We start from the raw sequence: 18,318 nt of genomic DNA on the forward strand, positions 1-18,318 counted from the left end.
GCGCTTCGCTGGCTTCTTGTCTCTCCACCGACTGCTGGCTGTTTCCTCCCTCCTCTGGAGCGTCCTGTTCCCTCCCTGCTTTCATCGTTGGTCAGTCAGCAGTTTATTAGATTGGCAAACAAGATGGCATTCCCTCTTCGTCCTCTCGAAGCTCCTGCAACTTTTCACAAGTTCATTTGTCAAGCCTGGCTGACGACTGACGGCCTGCTTGCTGCTGTCCCGAAATTGGCTCTCATCTTGAAGGCTCCTTTTCTCATCTTCATTTAAGACTGAGGAGAAGCTTCAATTTCAGGTCCGTGGCCACCGCCACTGCTTCAGCTTTTGCATTCATTTCTACGGTCTAGACAATTTTTATGATTCTAATTGGACGACAGCTCGAGGCGTTAATAGAGCAGCTAAATGGTAGCTGCCGCAGAGAGGGAAAAAGATTAGCAAAAAACTGTGTGGGGAACTGATTAACTCGGGGACTTTTTCTCTCTCTCTCCTGTTTTCCCTGTGCTAATTGCTGTGAAAAAAAAAAACAGCAACAAACACGCATCAGTGGGAAAATGTAATTTGCCAAAGCAGCAAACCGCAGCAGCCGAGGCAGCAACCGCTGGACTTTTGCTCTTGAAAAAATCGGACGCTCTCTCGAAATAGAATTCAGACAATCCACAAAAAAGTATAGAGGGGAAAACACTAGTAAAAGGGAGAGGAGGGGCGCCCACAGAGAGCAAAAGCCAGGGCAGCAAATTTACTGAATTCTCCACAGACATGTCCCAATCCTACATGCAGCGTTCCCTTCAGCACCCTCTCGTCATTCTCTGTTCTACTCTACGCTTCACTCTGGGATGTCCTTGCCTTGTCTAGTTGGATATTTTTTGTTGTATTATTATTTCTATACCCTCTAACACAGCGAAAGGGGCATGATGAACCCTCACAGGGCTGAGCAAGTAGTAGACAAAAATTGATTCATTGATTAAAGAATTTCAGAAATATTTATGGATTAATTCGAACATTATTTAAAGGAAGAATTTTGGAATTAATTTCTTTGCAGATGAACAAAAGTTCACTACAATTTTTTGATTATTTCAGATATTTTTTCTTCTAGGGTATCTTATGCTGCTGAGCCTCCAAAACTTGTTCTTCCTTTCATGTTCTATTTGCTATTGCTGCTGCTGCCTGCCTGCCACTATCAGTATCCCCTTGCCTTTGGTTCCCTTTTTGGGGCCACGTCTCTGGCGACTTGCTCATTTGCAGCTGGGGCAAGGGCGAGCGCGAGAGACAGAGCAAGAGGAGCTCCCTCCAGCAACAGCACGTGCCTGGCTCCTGCTCCTGTTCCTCTCTGGCTACAACAAAAAGTGCAAATTATAAAAAGTGCTGGCAAAGCGCAGTCAGCGTCCGCTCTGGGGACACTCCCCGCTGCACAACCCTCCAGCCAACCCGTCGATGGCGCAAAAATGAAAAGCGCTTTAAATTATAAAAAATCAGCCGAGAAGAAGAGCGCACAGGACACCGCAGCAGCCGGATTGAGCGCGCGTCCTTGAGAGGCAACCAACAAAAAAAAAAGCGAGCGACGTCTCCTGGGAGGATAAGAGAAAGCCCAGCAAAGCTGCCTCAAGGGACAAGGGGGAGAAAGGGAAGGCAGGCTGTGTGCCCCGGGCACTGCCATGTTGTTGCAATTTTCAAGTTTACCGACTTGCCCCTTCCTGCAATTTGCGACTCGTTGTTGTCCTCAATTCCGCGATTTTCTGCACAAAACAAAAAGTTTAGTTGGAATTTTTGTTGGTTTGCTGGTCAGAGGTTCAGACAGGAGCTTAAACGGCCGCCAATTATTTCGGATAAGAAGAAACAGAAACACAAGGAGATTCCTTCGAGCCAAAAGAAAACATTTCTGAGGATAAAATAATAAGGATCTAAAGGGAGGATTAAATAATGGGTATAAATACACCCACAAGCGACCTTTTGAGCCAAGTTTTTAAACAAATGAGCGATGGTTTGAGGAGCTGCTCTTATGAATATATTAAGGGTCGGACATTGAAGATTAAAATCTGCCCCAAAGGGAGAGAGAAAATGTGTCCATGAGGAGTGATCAAAGGAAGGGTCCACAAAGGCATGGTCATAGCAAGATAGATTGCTATAGATCTAGCTAGATCTTTTCTTTGATGTCAGAGTAGGGCCTATATTTATATAATAACTTATTTCCTGTAACTACAAAAGAACTTTAAAATATTCCATGAAATCTTCAGTCTCTCATGGTACTTCTGCTTCACAAACTTTCAACAGATTTCTTCTCTTCCTTTGCACAGCTTTCTCGTGCAGCACTCCATTGGATGTATCGTCCCTCATCAATTTGGGCTCCTCTTCTCTTACTTTTATCAGATTTTCCTGTTTCCTCTGCTTCTTAATGTCTGGGCACTGGCATAACATTTAGCCAAATGATCTATACACGATTTTCAGCAGCCCCTTAAGTACGCAATCGAATATCTTGCCCCACCCCCCAGAGTGACTGAAGAGCAGAAATTCCGCACTCGAGTAACGGAAAAGATACACTCAGAGAGGGTGTAAGAGAGAGGAAGAGAGCGGGGAAAGCCACTCGACAATTGTCGTTGCCGTTGACGTCTCCGCTCATTGTTTCTCAATCTCTACAGCAGCATCCAGCATCCAGCAGCCAGCAGCCAGCACACATTCCCCTGATGTCTCGTTAAATTAAATGTTCCAACGAAATATTAGCCAGGAGAATTGTTGTGTGTGTCTCCCTCTCTCCCTCACTCTCTCTCTCGTGCTATCTCTTTTCCCCTCTTTATTTGTGACTCCTGTCCCTGTCTGTTGGCCCACTTTCGACCCTCTCTGTCGCGACATTTTGGCCCGAAAGCGAACACCAAAAAAATGGTGTAATTTCTTGTTTTTTCCCCCAGTTTTGGCCAACAAATTTGCAGTAATTTCACTTTTGCTGTAACACAGATGGGACTTAGGATATGGAGAGAAGAACAGAGAGGGGAGCGGAGCGGAGACATAGAGCAGTAGGAACCCTGCTCTGGAGGGTATCCATGGGAGAACAAAGATACAGATTATTTCACAGAGGGTGAGAGAGAGAGAGCAAGATGCAGGCGCACCAGAGAAGAGTCTTAGAGAGAGAGAGAGAGAGAGAGAGAGAAAGAGAGGGGAGCTGCGTCTTTTGGCTGTGGGATTTCTTCTTGTGTCCCCATTCTCCAGCTTATTTCGTATTGTTTTCCTTTACTTGTATTTGGCTTTCGGCGCAAATTCTGCAGTAAAAACGAAATATAATAAATATTTTACACTCTCCGAGAGGTTCGGGAGCCGCAGAAGCTGCGATTTCTGTGGCTCCTTCTGAGAACTGCTCTCCAAAGTCGTGCCTCAGCTGGTTGCCCCACTAATACCTCCTCTGGCTACCCCACACTCTCGTCTCTCGTTGCTCCTTGCGTTCTTTTTTCGCATTTGTTGTTTGTTGATTTGCTTTTATTACACACCCAAAAGAAATCCACCTACCAATGGTACATATATTCCGGATAGAGGATATAGAAGAGAGAGGGAGCTGCTCCTGGCTTGTGGCCAGCGGCAGTCGACAAACCAAAAACGAAATGAAACGAAACGAAACGAAACGGATGGCAGCTACGCCACCGCCGACGCTGCTGCATTTTGTGGCCTCCGCAGTGTACAGTGTGTGGCACTTAAAATTTATGCGTTGCCACATAAAGAAACCCGTGCAGCAGTGGCAGCAACAACAGCGTCAGCATTGGCCGAGAACAGAACAGGCATTAAAAAGCTGAGCCTCAGCGGGCAAACGGGCGAGCGACAGGAAACGGAAGTCGAAGGCACCAAGCAAAATAAAAATACAATTGAAAACGTTTGTGGGGGGGCAACGACGGGTACTAGAGGGGAGGGGAGGTAATGAAAACGAAACATAAACACGGCCAACACCAATAGGCTGGCGGGCAGGCGGAAGGCCATATGTGAGGCCAGCCAGCCGACTGACTGACTGTGCACATACTGATGGGAGAGAGTGTGTGCACATGAGCTTTATGGGTGGCAGGGTGGCAGGGTGTGAGTGTATGCGGTGGCGGGTGGTGCCTCATAATTGTCTGAACATGCAACACGCGGCGTTGACATTAAGGATTAAAGCGACACCCAAACGCCACCCAATTCGAAATGCTAGAGATGTGAGCGTGAGGCGTGATTCAAGCATGAAATACGACGAATGAGGAGAGATTAATTGAGTCCGATATCTTTAGATGTGTTTTCTGTGACTAAATTCTCAGTTTACTTGCAGTAAAAGTAGCTTTAAGACATTAAATTTTAATACAAATTACTCTTACGATCTGATATTCAGCAATTTGAAGGAAAAGTCAGTAAAACTATGGATTTAATTTTATTTTAAAAATCGAATTTCTCATTCCCCGTAAACCCAATCAAGGACTGCCTTCGCCGCACCCTTTCCAAACACTGCCCTCTAATTGGAATAAGCTTTTTCCTATGCCTTCCTGTCACTCTTTCCACACACTCCTCTCTAAGTTAAATTCCTTTTTTATCTGCGCCTTCGTGTCACGCTTTTGTAAGCTCGGACGTTGGGATTTGGCTCCCTGGGCTGCTGCTTTGGCATTTTGTTTAAATTGCCAAGAACTTGATTTTAATTAAGTTGGAAGTTCAGTCAGTCGTCACATGCATAAATCGCATTATAGCAAAGGTATGGGAGTGGGGGAGAGGGAGTGTGAAACATTTAATTAACTTAGCAAATGGCTCTATGGTAACTCTGGTCTGGTGGACAAACTGTACCCTGCACCACGCTGGGAGTGCTAACTGTTAATGCTCGCATGGGCTGGCTGGCTGGCTGGCTGGCCATTCGTCGTTACAGTTTATGGCCATGCCCCATAAAAGGCATGCACTTTATGGCTAGACTTATGCCGAACACACAAACACACACATTTCCCCACATCATTGCCCTACTAGGGGGAATCCCTGCCATTTTCATCATGTGTCAACTTGTCTACGGGCGGGGAGTTTACTCACCTATAGCCGGAACTCAATTGAACTTCACCGATGGCCACATTATCAAATTGTGCAGGATTCGCTGTCCAGCGTGTCCAAAAGAATGAGAAATCATTCGATTCGTATTTGTCCGTGAAGCGGCACTTGAGCGTCAGATCCGCATTCTCACGCGTGTCGATGGACTCGTCCGCAACGATCGTGGAGCTCAACGCTAAGAGAGCTGTAAGTAAAGAGGGGAGAAATGAGAATTAATATGATAGATTACATGGATCGATAAAAGAATATTCTCGTGGAATGTATACATGGAAATATCGTATAAAACTTCTTCCATTTATTTCATAATTTCTGTAGTTGTCACCCATGAATTATAGGCCATATTTGAGACATTAAAGGCATCTTCTTCGTAGCTTAAATATTCCCTATGCAACCAAAGAAACTCTCTAAATATTTAACAACATTTTCCACACATTGTTCCCTCAAATGACACCTTTTTGATTTCTCATCACCTTATTTAAAATTCCCCACAAAAAATACTTGACCAACAAACGCTAAAAGCATAACTTTTGTTTTACATTTATTTTTTATATTCCTATAATTCCCAAAAATCATCAACAATCATAACTTTTAAGTTCATCAAACGCTGCGGCAGCGAGACGACCCCTCCGACCCCACCCACACACAAAAACTCAACCGACGACATAAGAACCTTTTCAATTTCCATGAAATTTTCATCAGCTGTTGCTCTCTTTTTTTTCATTCATACTTGCTGGTGCTTCAAAGGAAAACAAAAGAAAACATAAAAACAAAACAAAAATCGGTTTAAAAGTAAGAAAAAGAAAGGAAAAGGAAAAGGAAAAAACAACAAAAGGGCAACAAATTGTTGTGTTTAATTCTTAATAAACCATTATGTGGGGAGCGAGCGCCTGCAAGTCCTCGAATTCAATGCCTCGAGGAAGGCGACAGAAATAAGGGAAAGGGAAAAGGGAAAAGCAATTTCAAGTAACTTTTTCATATGCTTTAGGAAAAGGCAAACAAGGACTGTAACTGTCCTTCAGTTCATTCCACACATCCAAACACACACACGCAACACCGAAAGGACAAACGACAAAGTTTTTTCCCAAGTTCCATTGCCTACCTTTGGGCGCGCAACCAGGCGGCGCCTGACTGGCACTCGCAGGACCCTTCTCTTAACGCATTACTCTTACTTTGGTGCGTAAATTTCAAGTAGAATTTATAGCCGCTTTATATTTGGCATCAAATATGCATGAGTCGGCGTTTAAGCCAGTCCAAAAAAAAGCCAAAAAAGTGTTCCGAGTCGCTCGAGAGGCCATAAATTGTTGGACTAAGGGTGCTGCCGTGGGTCTGTCTGGGTTCTTTATAGATTGTTCCCTCAATTGGGAGACGAAGAGACAGATAAAGAGAGTGGGAAAGATAGAACATTTCTCTCTGCATTTGCATTAGCTTCAATAATCGTTAAAATCCCAAAAAGTTGCAACTGCCATGAAAATCTCATGAAAATCGCATTAAAATTAATTTGGCAGTCGTCTGATGGCTCCTTACTGTCTCTTCCACGAAATCCTAGGCCTTCGGATCACACGTCAGTAGGTGGCAACTCTGGCAGAGCGCATCAGTTTTCATTTTTGCTACAGAGAGAGCAAAGTCGGTAGCCTCCTTTTTGGGTTTTTCGGCGGGAATTTATGTCAAAAGTTTGTTTCTTTTTCGAGCTCTGAGCCCATTTCGCTTTCGCTGTCTGTCTGCTGTCCCCTGTCTGGCATTAAAGTTACTTTTGTAGAAGCTTTTGCCCGAACCCAGAGGTTGTCAACGCATTTCTTTTGCTCATTTCACTTGACTGCTTACTGAGGCGGCAGGACAACGACGAAGGGCATGAGCAGCAGCAGGAGCAGCAGGCGGGGACGACAGAGAGTTAGCGCTGTCCATTTTCTCAGGATGCGTTTCTAATTAAAAACTTTAGATAGAGAGGACTGGCAAGAAGCGAGGCTAGAGAGAGGTCGACACTTGGTTGCACTTAGGCAAATTGCCAGATGTTGCACCCAAGGACTCTCTCGGACTTAGCCTCCTTCATGAATATTTTGTGCAAATATTTAGCAAATGTAAATGCAGCCCAAGAATATCAATTTCTAGTAAATTAAAAACATTTTAATGTCCAAATTGCATTTCCCAGCATTTTGTTGTTAATTTCTCGGACATTTGCCATACATTTTCATCCATTTACAGCCTACAAATATTCATTTCTAGTAGCTACTCATTCAGTTCATTCATTGATTTATGTGCATTTATCAGCCAGAAGATTATCAATTTCTCAGAGATTTCAATGTCGCCTTTCATGGACAATTTGCATTTCCAAGAACAGGAATATGCACTCTTGAGACACTTTAGAGCGAAATTTCAAGGATGCCTTACTTTTGGCTGCTCTCTGCCTTGCTCTTAATTATTAAAACAATTAAATGCGAAATGTCATTGATTTTGGTGCACTTTTAATTTCTTATTAATTGAAACATTTAAGTACGGAAATGTCATTGGATCTTAACATTCATTTTCTCCACTTTCCCTGACATTCTGGCGCCAATTTTTCTGTCTCCCACTGTCTCGCTGCTGCTCTGTGTCCACTTCTTTCTGTTTCTGTGTCTCCTCTTTTTGCACGACTCGGACATTAAGAATTCACGAATTGTTAAGTGCAATTAATGAGGCGAAAAGCCAGAAGCAGCAGCGGCAACAGAGGCAGAAACAGCAACAGCGCTGGCAACAGCAGCAACTTGCAACTAATTAAATTATCATTAAAGAAAGAGGAATATGCCATTCTGCAGCAAGGCGAAAGAAAACGCGCAAGAAAAATTGTAGCTGAAAAAAAAATTTCTTATAATTGCTGGAAATTAAAAATAATATGAAAGACAGGACACAGGAACTTTGAGCAATGGGCAAGGGGGTAAGGGAGAGAGCAACAAAAAGAAGGGTGCAGCATGCCCGCATAGAAAAATTCAATTTCCGCTTTGAGAGAGGCCCCAAAAGTACACGAATTTCTTTTTCATTTTTTTGTTTAGTGCAAGTAAATGCTAATGGATGCGAGTTCTAGGGTCAAGTTTTGCTCTCACTGTTTTATGTATTTATCGAACAAATTTCCATATTAACTTGGCCGATTTGTTCGAAGAAAAGTAAACAGGAAAAGTTTCGAAAGGAGAACAGAGAACAGAGAGAGCATGCAAATGGCTCTTTCTTAGCTTTCCGATAACACAATTATTTTATCTATAAATATCTATGAATGGGGGCGGTTCCGGGCACACTTTTGGGCTATTTTTTATACATAATATTAACTTTTTGTACATTTGTTTGTAAAGGTTGTAATTAGGAAAAGTTTGTGATCTGTTTTTGGCGGAAATAATTTTTTTTTTGGTGTTGGAAATGGTAAGAAATGGGAAGGGTAAAGCAGGAAGCGGGAAAATTCTTCATTTATGAAGGAAAAATAAACCCAATCGATGCTCGGACATGCTTTTAGCATTACAAAAATGCACATAAATAGACAGAAATGGTCCGATAACTAATCCTACAATTTCCAATTTCTCTGCTAGAATCTCTTCTCAAATTTTAAACCCAATTTCCAGACGCTTCAAAATAATTGAGCCCAGTTCGAAATGGCAAAAGTTTTCATACATTTCTAGAACATTTGGTCAATGGCCTCTGCTGTCTGTCTGCCTGTCTGTCTGTCGTCTGTTGCCGTCTTTATCTGCTGGTTCCGGTTGCCATCTCTTTTGGTGTCTTTGTGTTCAGTGCGCTGTGTCTGCTTCTCCTACTCCTACTCCTACTCCTACTCCTACTCTGTCGTGTAGTTCTATGGCATTGTTGTCTTTTGGCCAAGAAATTCTCAGCACACACACACTGGGCACTGGGACAGCCGTTTGCTTTGCATTCTGGTCATAGTTTTAGACGGGGGGGAAAAGTCTTCGGCAACACCTTGCACGGGGGAAAGAGAGGGGAGGTAGAGTGGGGTCCATACGCAATTATGACGTGAGAATTATATTAAAATGGAAACAATGACAAGACAAAGGGAGAAGCCAGAGTCAGCCAGAGGGGCACCCAGGCATGGGTGAGAATTTGGTTTTGTGGCAAGTCTGCCTTTAGGGGGCACAACACGAGAGCCCTGAGAGCACCCACAGTGGCAAGTGGCAAGAAACCCCGAGAGAACGTGGCAGCAGCAGCAGAAGACGCCCCACTGTCTTTTGGCCGAGTGAATTTGCTCTTGTTAATTGCATGCTCTGCATATCACTTATAAATGCACTCTCACACGCACACACACACACATGCCCCACATGCCACATGCCGCATGCTCTACACCGAGAGAAAACTTCACACTTTGGCACACAGAGACAGAGACAGAGGAAAGAAGACACCTTGACTCCTTCACATGTCAAGGGGCCAGGCGAAATACACATAGACAAAGGTAGTGAGAAAGAGAGAGAGGGAGAGATGTTGGGGGGGTGAGACTTTGGAGAAAAGTTTGCCATAATTGGATTTTGCAGACTTAATTACCAGCATTGAATTTGGGCCATAAAATGTAAGAAATACGCCCACCTCCCTCGCTCTCACTGTGCTGTGTCGTCTCTCCCCTGCATGTCTCACTCTCTCTACTGCAATTACCGTCGCTCCATCTCTGTCGCACTCTCAGTGCATGGCCACATGTGATTACAGTCTAAGTTGGTATAGATTTTTGATTTTAATTGGAAACAACGTTTCGGCTAGAACATTTGCCTGATAATTACAGGGATATTTCACACACACAGGCTAGGCATTAATAGAGTCGCAGAGTAGAGCTAGAATTATCGATATATGGGTAATTTTCGATTATAAACGTTTATGACATATTTAGGGAAAGAAAGGAGTAAATAAATGAACATTTAACCTAATTTTGTGAGGGAAATATGGATACAGATATTCTAAGAAGAAATTTCATGAAAACGATAATTATCGATAATTTATCTTTAATCTTATATTATTATCTCTGCTTTTCCAGCAGCTAGAATCTGAAATTTACAATGTGAAGAAGATCTTAAGGCTTGTGGAAATACTCGACTCAAATCTCAAATAATTTATTTCAATTTAATATTTTTATACAACATTCCTTAGTTTGAAAATAATATCCGATAACAAATTGAAACTAATTTGCACACATAATTTCATATTAATTTTCCTCACTGCATGACGTCACCTTCCTTTAGCAATCTTTGCTTTCCCTTACAGAGATTTTTCACTGCAAAAGACAGAGTATCCCGCAGGTTGCCAAGGTGTCCAGCGGCACTTAGAAACAGAGAGATGCAAAGTTATGCATAATGTGGACAAAATACAGAACAGAGCAGAGCAGAGCAGGACAGCCGAAGGATGAAGGAACAGCAGAAGCAGCTTAGGAATTATGTCTTATTATTTAGCCTGCAGACAGCAGGAGCAGGAGCAGGAGCTGGAGCAGTAGCAGCACCATCAGGAGGAGCCCCCGAGTCCTAGGACTTGGACTTCTGCAGCAGCAGCAAGAACAATGGCAAATCAGAGAGGACTAAGGACACAGAAACCAACTGCTGTTGTTGTTGTCCCTGGCACTGCACCAAAGTCGCAATCCCAGCGCCTGCTCTCACACTCCGGCCCCTAAGCCTTTCTCTCCCCCTTTAATGTCTTTATGTACTATAAGCCAAATGCCGTGCTGTGTTCTGGGGAATCCTTAGCCTTGGTCCCTGTCCCTTTGCCAACTTTGGCTTGGGCGCAGAGCAATCCTTTCTTCATGGCCAAAAGCAAGAGTCGAGTCGATAAAAACTGCAGTCCCCTCTCTGTTCTTCTCTCTGTTTCTCCTGCCCCATAAAATGCAACATAATTTTCTTATGAGTCACACAGATAGTAGCCCCTGAATAAGAACCGTATGAAAAACGAAATCCAAATGGAAACGTAACGATTGCAGCAACAAGAAAAGGAGCGACGTTCTCTTGAAGGTAAGAGAGATGCTTGGAATGCCCTTTAACTTTGGATACTCTGTTGAAGTGTGTAAATATATAAGAAATTGTAGATTACAAAGTTTCATTGGTTTATCTTTAGTTTAAATGTGTTTTTGACACAGCTAAACTATCATAACCCATAACCCAATATAGGGGAACGATTTTAATGCCTTTTGTTAGAGTTGTGTATTTCCATGTGAAAGTGATCTTTTAAAAGTTTCATTGATTTATCTTTGATACAGAAAATGTATCTTTTGTTCTTGGATACTGCTCTGCTGTCGCGTTTGGCATGACCTTTCCGTGGATAAAGGGTATCCAAAGAGGTAAGAAGAATAGGTGCTGCTGCTGCTTTTGTTGCTGCTGCTGTTACAATGAATGTTATCTGTTTTAAATGGCGCTCCCGTTTATCCTTGCCACATGCACCCCCAGCAGCAGCAGCAGCAGCAGCAGCAGCGCAGAGCCTTGCCCAGCAATCCAAACAAGACTCCGTAAGTCTGAGGCAGCAAAAGTCAACGAAACGGAAGAAGATTGCAATTTGAAGGCGAACGAGAAGGAAGGAACGAAGCTGCACCAGAGGCTGAGCAGGATTGGTGGCAGGAGAGGCATGGAGGCAGAGGGGACACTCCCTGCTGGAAGGTAGGGTGTGTGTAAGGTGCGGCAAACTGGTTTCTGCTGTGTGTGTCTGCAAAAGTCAGATGAGGCAGCCAGTAGTTGGGGAGGGTAAGAGAAATATTGATGGCCAAGTTGTAAGCTTCTGGCCAACGAACAAAAATAAAAAGAAGACGAGCCCCAGCAGCTGAAAATCACAAAAGGTCAAAAAAGGAGTGGGAGCAGTAAGAAGAGGGAGTGAGACAGTGTGGGGTAGAGGTAGCTGGAGAAACGTGACAGCATTTAAGTGGCACATTTAACCCATTCATGTCAATCGGGGGCCGTTCATATTCATGGGCTTGAGCTTCCAATACTTAAATGGAAAGCGAAACAAGCGCGCTGCAGCAGCAGCGGTTAAACAGATTGCAGAATGTTAAGGTAACAGCTGTAGCGGGTGGAGCACAATGTTACTTAACAGCGCGTTTGCTTGAACAGGAAATATGAAGCTGGCAAATGTTAAGCGACTGTTAGGTACTGTAATGCAAAGAGCGAATGTTGGGAAGCTGTTAGGTGAATGTTAAGAGGATTTCTCTAGGCTAGAAATGTTAGTTGGGGTGAAGGCTCTCTATTTATTAATGGCCAAATCTTTTTCGACTACTTTCAAGCAGTTTTTATGGATTCTTCTGTTGCAAAAACTCTACAAAATAATAATCCACAAATATTCTGAACTTTTTCCATTCAATGACCATTAAATACCCACAAAATACAACTAAACTCAAGATTTTAGCATGATGCAAAACTATTCCTAAACTAAGTTTTGCACAGATTTAATATTTATTACACTTTCAACCTACAACAAAATTGTTCAGAAGCCCAGCAACATTGCTAAAGGGTTAAAAGCAGACAACCCAATGGGGTGAGTATCAGTAGCAGTGTATCTGTGCCTGTGTTCGCATGTTGGGTGCTGTTGCAGCTGCTATCCCCCAGCCCTCAGCCAGTGCCAATTGCATGACTCCACCAGCTGCTGCTTACCTGAGAAATAAATGACAAAAAAGTGGGTTGGGGGATGGGCCAGGCCTGCTTGTACCGTTATTTCATTACAACTTCTGCATGACAATGCAGAAAAAGAGCAGACGGAGGAGAAGGTGGAGGAGGAGAAACACAAGAAAATGTGCAATGCGTGTGCGGCAGAGGCAACCAGTAGAAGCTTCTTTCTGTCTTTTGTGCCACAAAAAAGATGGCAAAAAGTAGCAAGAGATTCGACAGAGTCAAAGACGATTTTTGAGTTTTCTCTCTCTCTCTCTCCAACTTCTCTCACACACACACAAAGTTCTCTTGAGAATAAGCCCCTGAGACTCGATGACTGACTCTCTGCTGAAAACTTTTCACCCAGAGCCCATTTATGCGTTTTTATGCAGCGGCTGAAATTGCTTTTGGCCACAACAACAAACAAGTTGTAGTGGAAAAACCAGTTGGTTGGTGCAACATACACACACATGCCGCACCCCGCACCCCACACCCCCCACTGCTAAGCCCCTGCCCTGATGTGTGGTTAAAACATGGCTTAAGAAACTTTTGATACCAAAACCCGACAACAACAACACCAAAAAAAGATACAGAGAAGGAAGAAAAAAAGGAACGAACCAAACAACAGATAAGTTGCAAGTTTCGAAAGTTGCCTCTTGGAGTGTGGAGAAATGTTTTCGTTGCTCTCTGGTTTGGGTTGGTTGGTGAATTCTTGTTTACAAGTCAGAGAAAGAGTTCGACCTTACTCCACCCCAGAACCCCGTTCTGGATGCCCTTTTTTGGCATACTTTTTGCCTAAGAAAAACTCAAATGAAAATGCAATTTCCAGCCAAAAAGCAAAACAAACACTTGTTGATTGGCGCTGGGCAAGAGGAAAAGTGTTCACCCCACCCCCACACGACTGGTGTTGAAATATTAATAAATAAGCTGGCAACTTTTGCCCTTACTCTCCCACTCTCTGTCTCTTGCTCTCTTGGCTTTATTTGCCGCCCTCTTCGAGTGCTCTTGCGCTCTTGAGCAGCCGCAGAAACTGCTGGCTGGCTGCTGGTCTCGGGCCTCGGGCCTCTGTTCTTGCCACAACAACAACAAAGTTGCACATGCATTCCGCCTCTGGGTTGCCGAAAAATCAAAAGCAGGCCAAGTGGCTCCCAAAAAAGTTTTTGCACTCACAAAAAATGCAGGAGCAGGAAGGAAGGAGTCTCCGCAAAGGAGAGTGCAAGAATGTTCCCTTTTTCCTTGTTGACTTTACCCAACGAAACGGCACTCTCCCCCTCTTCTATGTATCACTTTATCAACACTGGGAAAATTCAATTTCCCCATACGGAGCAGGCGTGCCCTGCCGCCCCTGCGGCACTTATCATATTCCGCGGCAAAACTTTTCCCGACTTCCCCCGTGAAAGCAAAAAACTTTATTAAAAATGCATTCGAAAATGAACTGGAAAATTGGGTGACAGCTAAGAACACAGCAGGGAAGGTAGGAGGGTATTCCCACTGGCTTTTCCGGTGAAAATTGAGCTTGGCAGCGCAGATACATGCCATAAAAGTTGCCTCTGGCTTCGGTGACCATTTTATCACTTGGCAGACGCACTGGACGCCCCCCTCCACCCCTTTGTGGCACATTTTCAAGTAAGAAAATATCCCAAGGCAATCTGCAAGATACTTTTCGTATCTGCCCCAATGCGGTTGCAGTAATGACCAAAGCACGTTTTGTTTTCCTCCTCCCAGTTGGGGCAGCAGCACGAGGGCAAGGGAATGGCAAGCAAAAAGAGATATATCTCTGGCGATATTTGAACATTTACGCTTCATCGATTCCAGCAAAAAGTATCTCTCAGATACAGTGCGAGCCCACAGCCACAGCCACAGCCAGAGATAGATACGAGGATGCAGGCAGCAGCAGCAAAGGTAGCAAGCAGCAAAGTTTGCTGGCCAAACAAATAAACCTCCAGAGGAGGCGAAGAAGAAAAAAAGGAAACTTTTGTTGACCCAAGTGCAAGGAAGGAAGGAAGGAAGGAAGGAGGAGGCTGACTAGAACTGTGCTAGAAGGCAGGAGGCAGATGAAGGAGAACTAGAACTGTGCCAGAAGTAAGGAAATGGCAAAGGCAGGAGAAGCAATGAAAGGCAGGAAAACGATAAAAAGCCAGCAGCAGCAGCAGCAGCAAAGGAAAAAGAAAAAAGAGGAACCCACCGCTTGACCAAAGTCCAAGTTGTTGACACTCCAAGAGAGCTCCGAGGATTGCGAGTCGTGGCAAACAGAAAGGGAGGGTAAGAGGCCTGAGAGGGTAAGGCAACCAAAAACTTCAGTACGACGGAACGAAATGCTTCTGGCAAATGGCAGCTCTGTGTCATACCTTCTCTTGCATGTGCCTTGCCTTTGGTGGCTTGTATATTGGATTGCTGTCTCAAGAAGAGTCCACAGAAGGTTGCACCGATTGCAGGCAATAGAAAGCCAAAGGAGTTACAATGCGGGATTGCTGTCTCTCGCAGTATTGCGGAGTTCCCCTCTGGGGCACCTTTCTCTCACTCTATCTTCTCTCTGTGTGTGTGTCACGCGTAACTAAAGCATTTTCTCATTACCGTTTGAAGTGTCTACCGACTCTACAGAATCCGCCACTCAAACCGACACGTGGCCCCTTGTGGCGAGGCGAGGACACCGTATCCCAAAAGCTAATTAAAATAATTCCATTTTCTACCACTCCCACGACAGTCTTTTATTCTTTCACTCCCTCTCTCGCTGCTTTTCCAATTTCCATTTTTTCTTATTGTAAGGAAACATTTGATTGATTTCCCTCTGCTCTGATGGTTGCACTTGAGAAAGCAATTTGCAATTTTATTTACGAGTACAAACAAATTCTCATTAGGAGTTTCAGGCTGGCTCTTCTGGCCATTAGGGTTTACACTCTTTCTCTCTCTCTCTCTCTCTTTTACCTTTCCTCGTTCTCCTTGTTGCAACTTTTACTGCTTGCAACTGGACTGCTTTTGTAAGAGTTATTGATCTTTCCTCATTTCCTCGCCCAAAGTTTGGCTTGATTTTCCTTTACAATATTACGCCGAAAACGGAGTCATATTTTCCTTATTGGTTCCCTTTAATTTCTATATTTTCCCACATTATTTTACATGTTTTTGCTTTATTTTTTCTTTATTTCTTCCCCTCGAATGCCTAATCATAAACAAATACTCGTAAATTAACATTTTGTGTGTCACATTTTTTGTTTGCTTTATGCACGAGTTCCCTCGCAGCTTCCTACCCTCCTCTCCATTCACTGTGGAAATTTATGCCACAAGATTTTTGATTCAATTAAAAAATATCTGCATTATTTGTCATGAATATTTTGGCAGTGAATTTTCTTAAAGGAACAATCAACAACAGATGAGCGGACGAAAGCGAAAACCTGCTGCCTGGCTCAGCTCTCTGTTTTCCGCTTAAAACTGTTTTCCCTTTTCGGCAGAAATTCCACCCATCCTGCCAGCAGTAGGTTTTCGCTTTCAGTCTTCATTTTCCCTGTGTTTTCCCTTTCTTGCACAAAGAACTTTCCGAGTTCAAGGAGGAAGCATCATCTCCATTCTAAAGAAGGCATCTCCGCCTCACACACACACACAGACAGGAAACAGGAAAGGAAACGCATGAGAAAAAGCAAAGGAAAAATCACTGGCAATTTGCATAAGATACAATTGAGTGAGTGTCGTTTCTTTATATTTTTTTTACCCTGACTCCTCCTCCTGCTTCTTCCTTTCTTATTTTCTTTTTGGTTTGGTGTAGCAGCAGCTCCTTCGTGTAATGAATTATCATATTTCATGTGGAAACAAGTTAAGGAAAAGCTTGAGTCGCAACAACAATCTTTGTATTCAAATTTTGTGGCAGCTAGAGGGAGGAGTGAGCAGCTTGCACCCAAGCCAGCCACAAGCAAAGAAATGCCGCAAAGTATGCTATAAAAATATTCGCACACAACAGCACCAGCAGCGCCATAGGAGGCAAAAGAGAGCGCAAGGCAGCCACGCTAAGACACGGTGGGAGAGAGAGCGAGAGTGAAGGATGGGCAGCTGAGGAATGACTAGGAGCTGGGAAAGAGAGTCATCCTTTGAGCAAATATAAAGATGGAAATGGGGCGAGCAAAAACATAATTCTTGAAAAATATGTCTTGGAAAAAAATAAAATAAAAACAGATTGAACGACATTGGAGGTATTTTTTTGCTGTGCTTTCTTTAGTGGTAGAGTGGGTGCTTTATAGAGTAGTGTTCGAGCTGAGTGCCAGAGACAAAAGACTCTTCTCTCTTACACTTTGTCTTAGCTTCCCTGAAACTCTTTCTCTTGTTGATTTGGCTGCAGACAAGTACTTAGCAGGACTTAGGCCATAGTCATACTAGTGGATGGAGACAGCTGTTCTTACGGAGGGAAACACAACCAGGCTGTTAGCTCTTGGGTATTGTTGCGTTCCTGGCCTTGCCTTTGCTCTTAGAAATGACACTGGAAATATGTCAGCTGGGCAAAGCTTCGCTCATCCTTTTGGCACGGGATGGAGGGAACACTGCTAAGCCAGCAACTACGGTTCCCCCGCCCTCTATAAATCCCTCCTGACTTGTAGAATAGTGTCCATTGCCTCGTTTGGGTTGTAGGGGGCATTTCATTCATTTGCTGGCTGCGGTTCCTCTCTCTCTCTTTCGCTGCCTCTCCCTCTTTCGCTCTTTGCTTGTGTGGCAGCTGTAGCTCTCTTCACGTGTTTTTTGTTTGGTGCAAAAATTTAATTTTCATCCAACATGCCGACACGCCCACATACCTCCTGCCTCTCCGGCCCTCCCCTTATGGAGACCCGCATTTTTATTTTGTTTTTTAAATACATTTTTTCGCAAGTTGAGTTTTTGCGTTGCCACTGGACTTCCACTCTACTCTCTGCCCCCGAACAGGGGGGCGCATTACACGCTTGTTACTCATGCAACTTGGTTTTTGGACCTCCAGCCGCCATTCACCTCCGCTCGGACCTGGCCAAAACACAATCGCTGCTGGGAACATGCCACGACTGACAAAAGACCGGGTGGAGCAGCTGCTGTGCCCCAAAAGGAGATTGAGAGGGAGAGAGGGAGATCGGGCAGCTGGGCTGCTGCTGCAGAAAGAAGGGAGCGTGGAGGGTGGTGCCACAGCACGGCTGTGGACTGGGAGTGGCACGTGGGAGGGGGGTGAGAGTAAACCACAAACAGTTCATTTGACCGCCTTTCGATTGGCAAATTGCATAACAGGCAAAAATGCAGTTGAAGCGAAGGGGAAAACGAGGGGGCAAGACCAAAAGTACAATGCATAAATGGAAAATCCGAAAAAATAATAATACAAAAAATACACACAAAAATGTAAAATCAAAAGAAAACAAATTTATATTTTCCTTCCATTTGGGACCAAACGTATCCTTTCGTTTAAGGGACATTTGCACGGAAAACAACTCATTCTTCCACACCTTTCTTCAAATGGTTCTTCTTGTATCATGCCCAACCAAAAACACTTTCCATACCCCTTCTGACCATTCCCAAATCAGTTTTCAATCTGCCAACTCAAATTCCAGCAACAATCTCTTTCAAAAACTCTACGAAAACTTGGCAAACAGAGTTTTCAAAAAGCAGAGAAACTGAAAAGTAAAGAAAACATCTCATAAAAGATATAAAAAACGAAAACATAAATGGGGCACACATTCCTTTTGGCCCAGACACTGCTCTTCCGCTCAGTTCTCTCTTCGTTCTGCTGCTTCTC

The 18,318-nt window shown here is 43.8% G+C and overlaps 1 protein-coding gene across 3 annotated transcripts in view; it reads right to left on the reverse strand.

Annotated features, from left to right (window-relative positions):
- Positions 1-18,318, reverse strand: part of LOC117582543 (Down syndrome cell adhesion molecule-like protein Dscam2) — a 117,668-nt gene that overhangs the window by 57,385 nt on the left and 41,965 nt on the right. For 2 of the 3 annotated variants that reach the window (XM_034270351.1, XM_034270353.1), the window contains exons 2-3: positions 15,178-15,180; positions 5,008-5,206 (exon numbers count right to left, since the gene is read on the reverse strand). In XM_034270351.1, coding sequence (XP_034126242.1) covers positions 5,008-5,206; positions 15,178-15,180 — 202 coding nt within the window. The remainder of the gene's footprint in view (positions 1-5,007; positions 5,207-15,177; positions 15,181-18,318) is intronic. The other variant, XM_034270352.1, reaches the window with a different exon arrangement.

The sequence above is a fragment of the Drosophila guanche genome, unplaced genomic scaffold (assembly GCF_900245975.1).
Source record: "Drosophila guanche unplaced genomic scaffold, DGUA_6, whole genome shotgun sequence".
Classification (NCBI taxonomy): Eukaryota; Metazoa; Arthropoda; class Insecta; order Diptera; family Drosophilidae; genus Drosophila; species Drosophila guanche.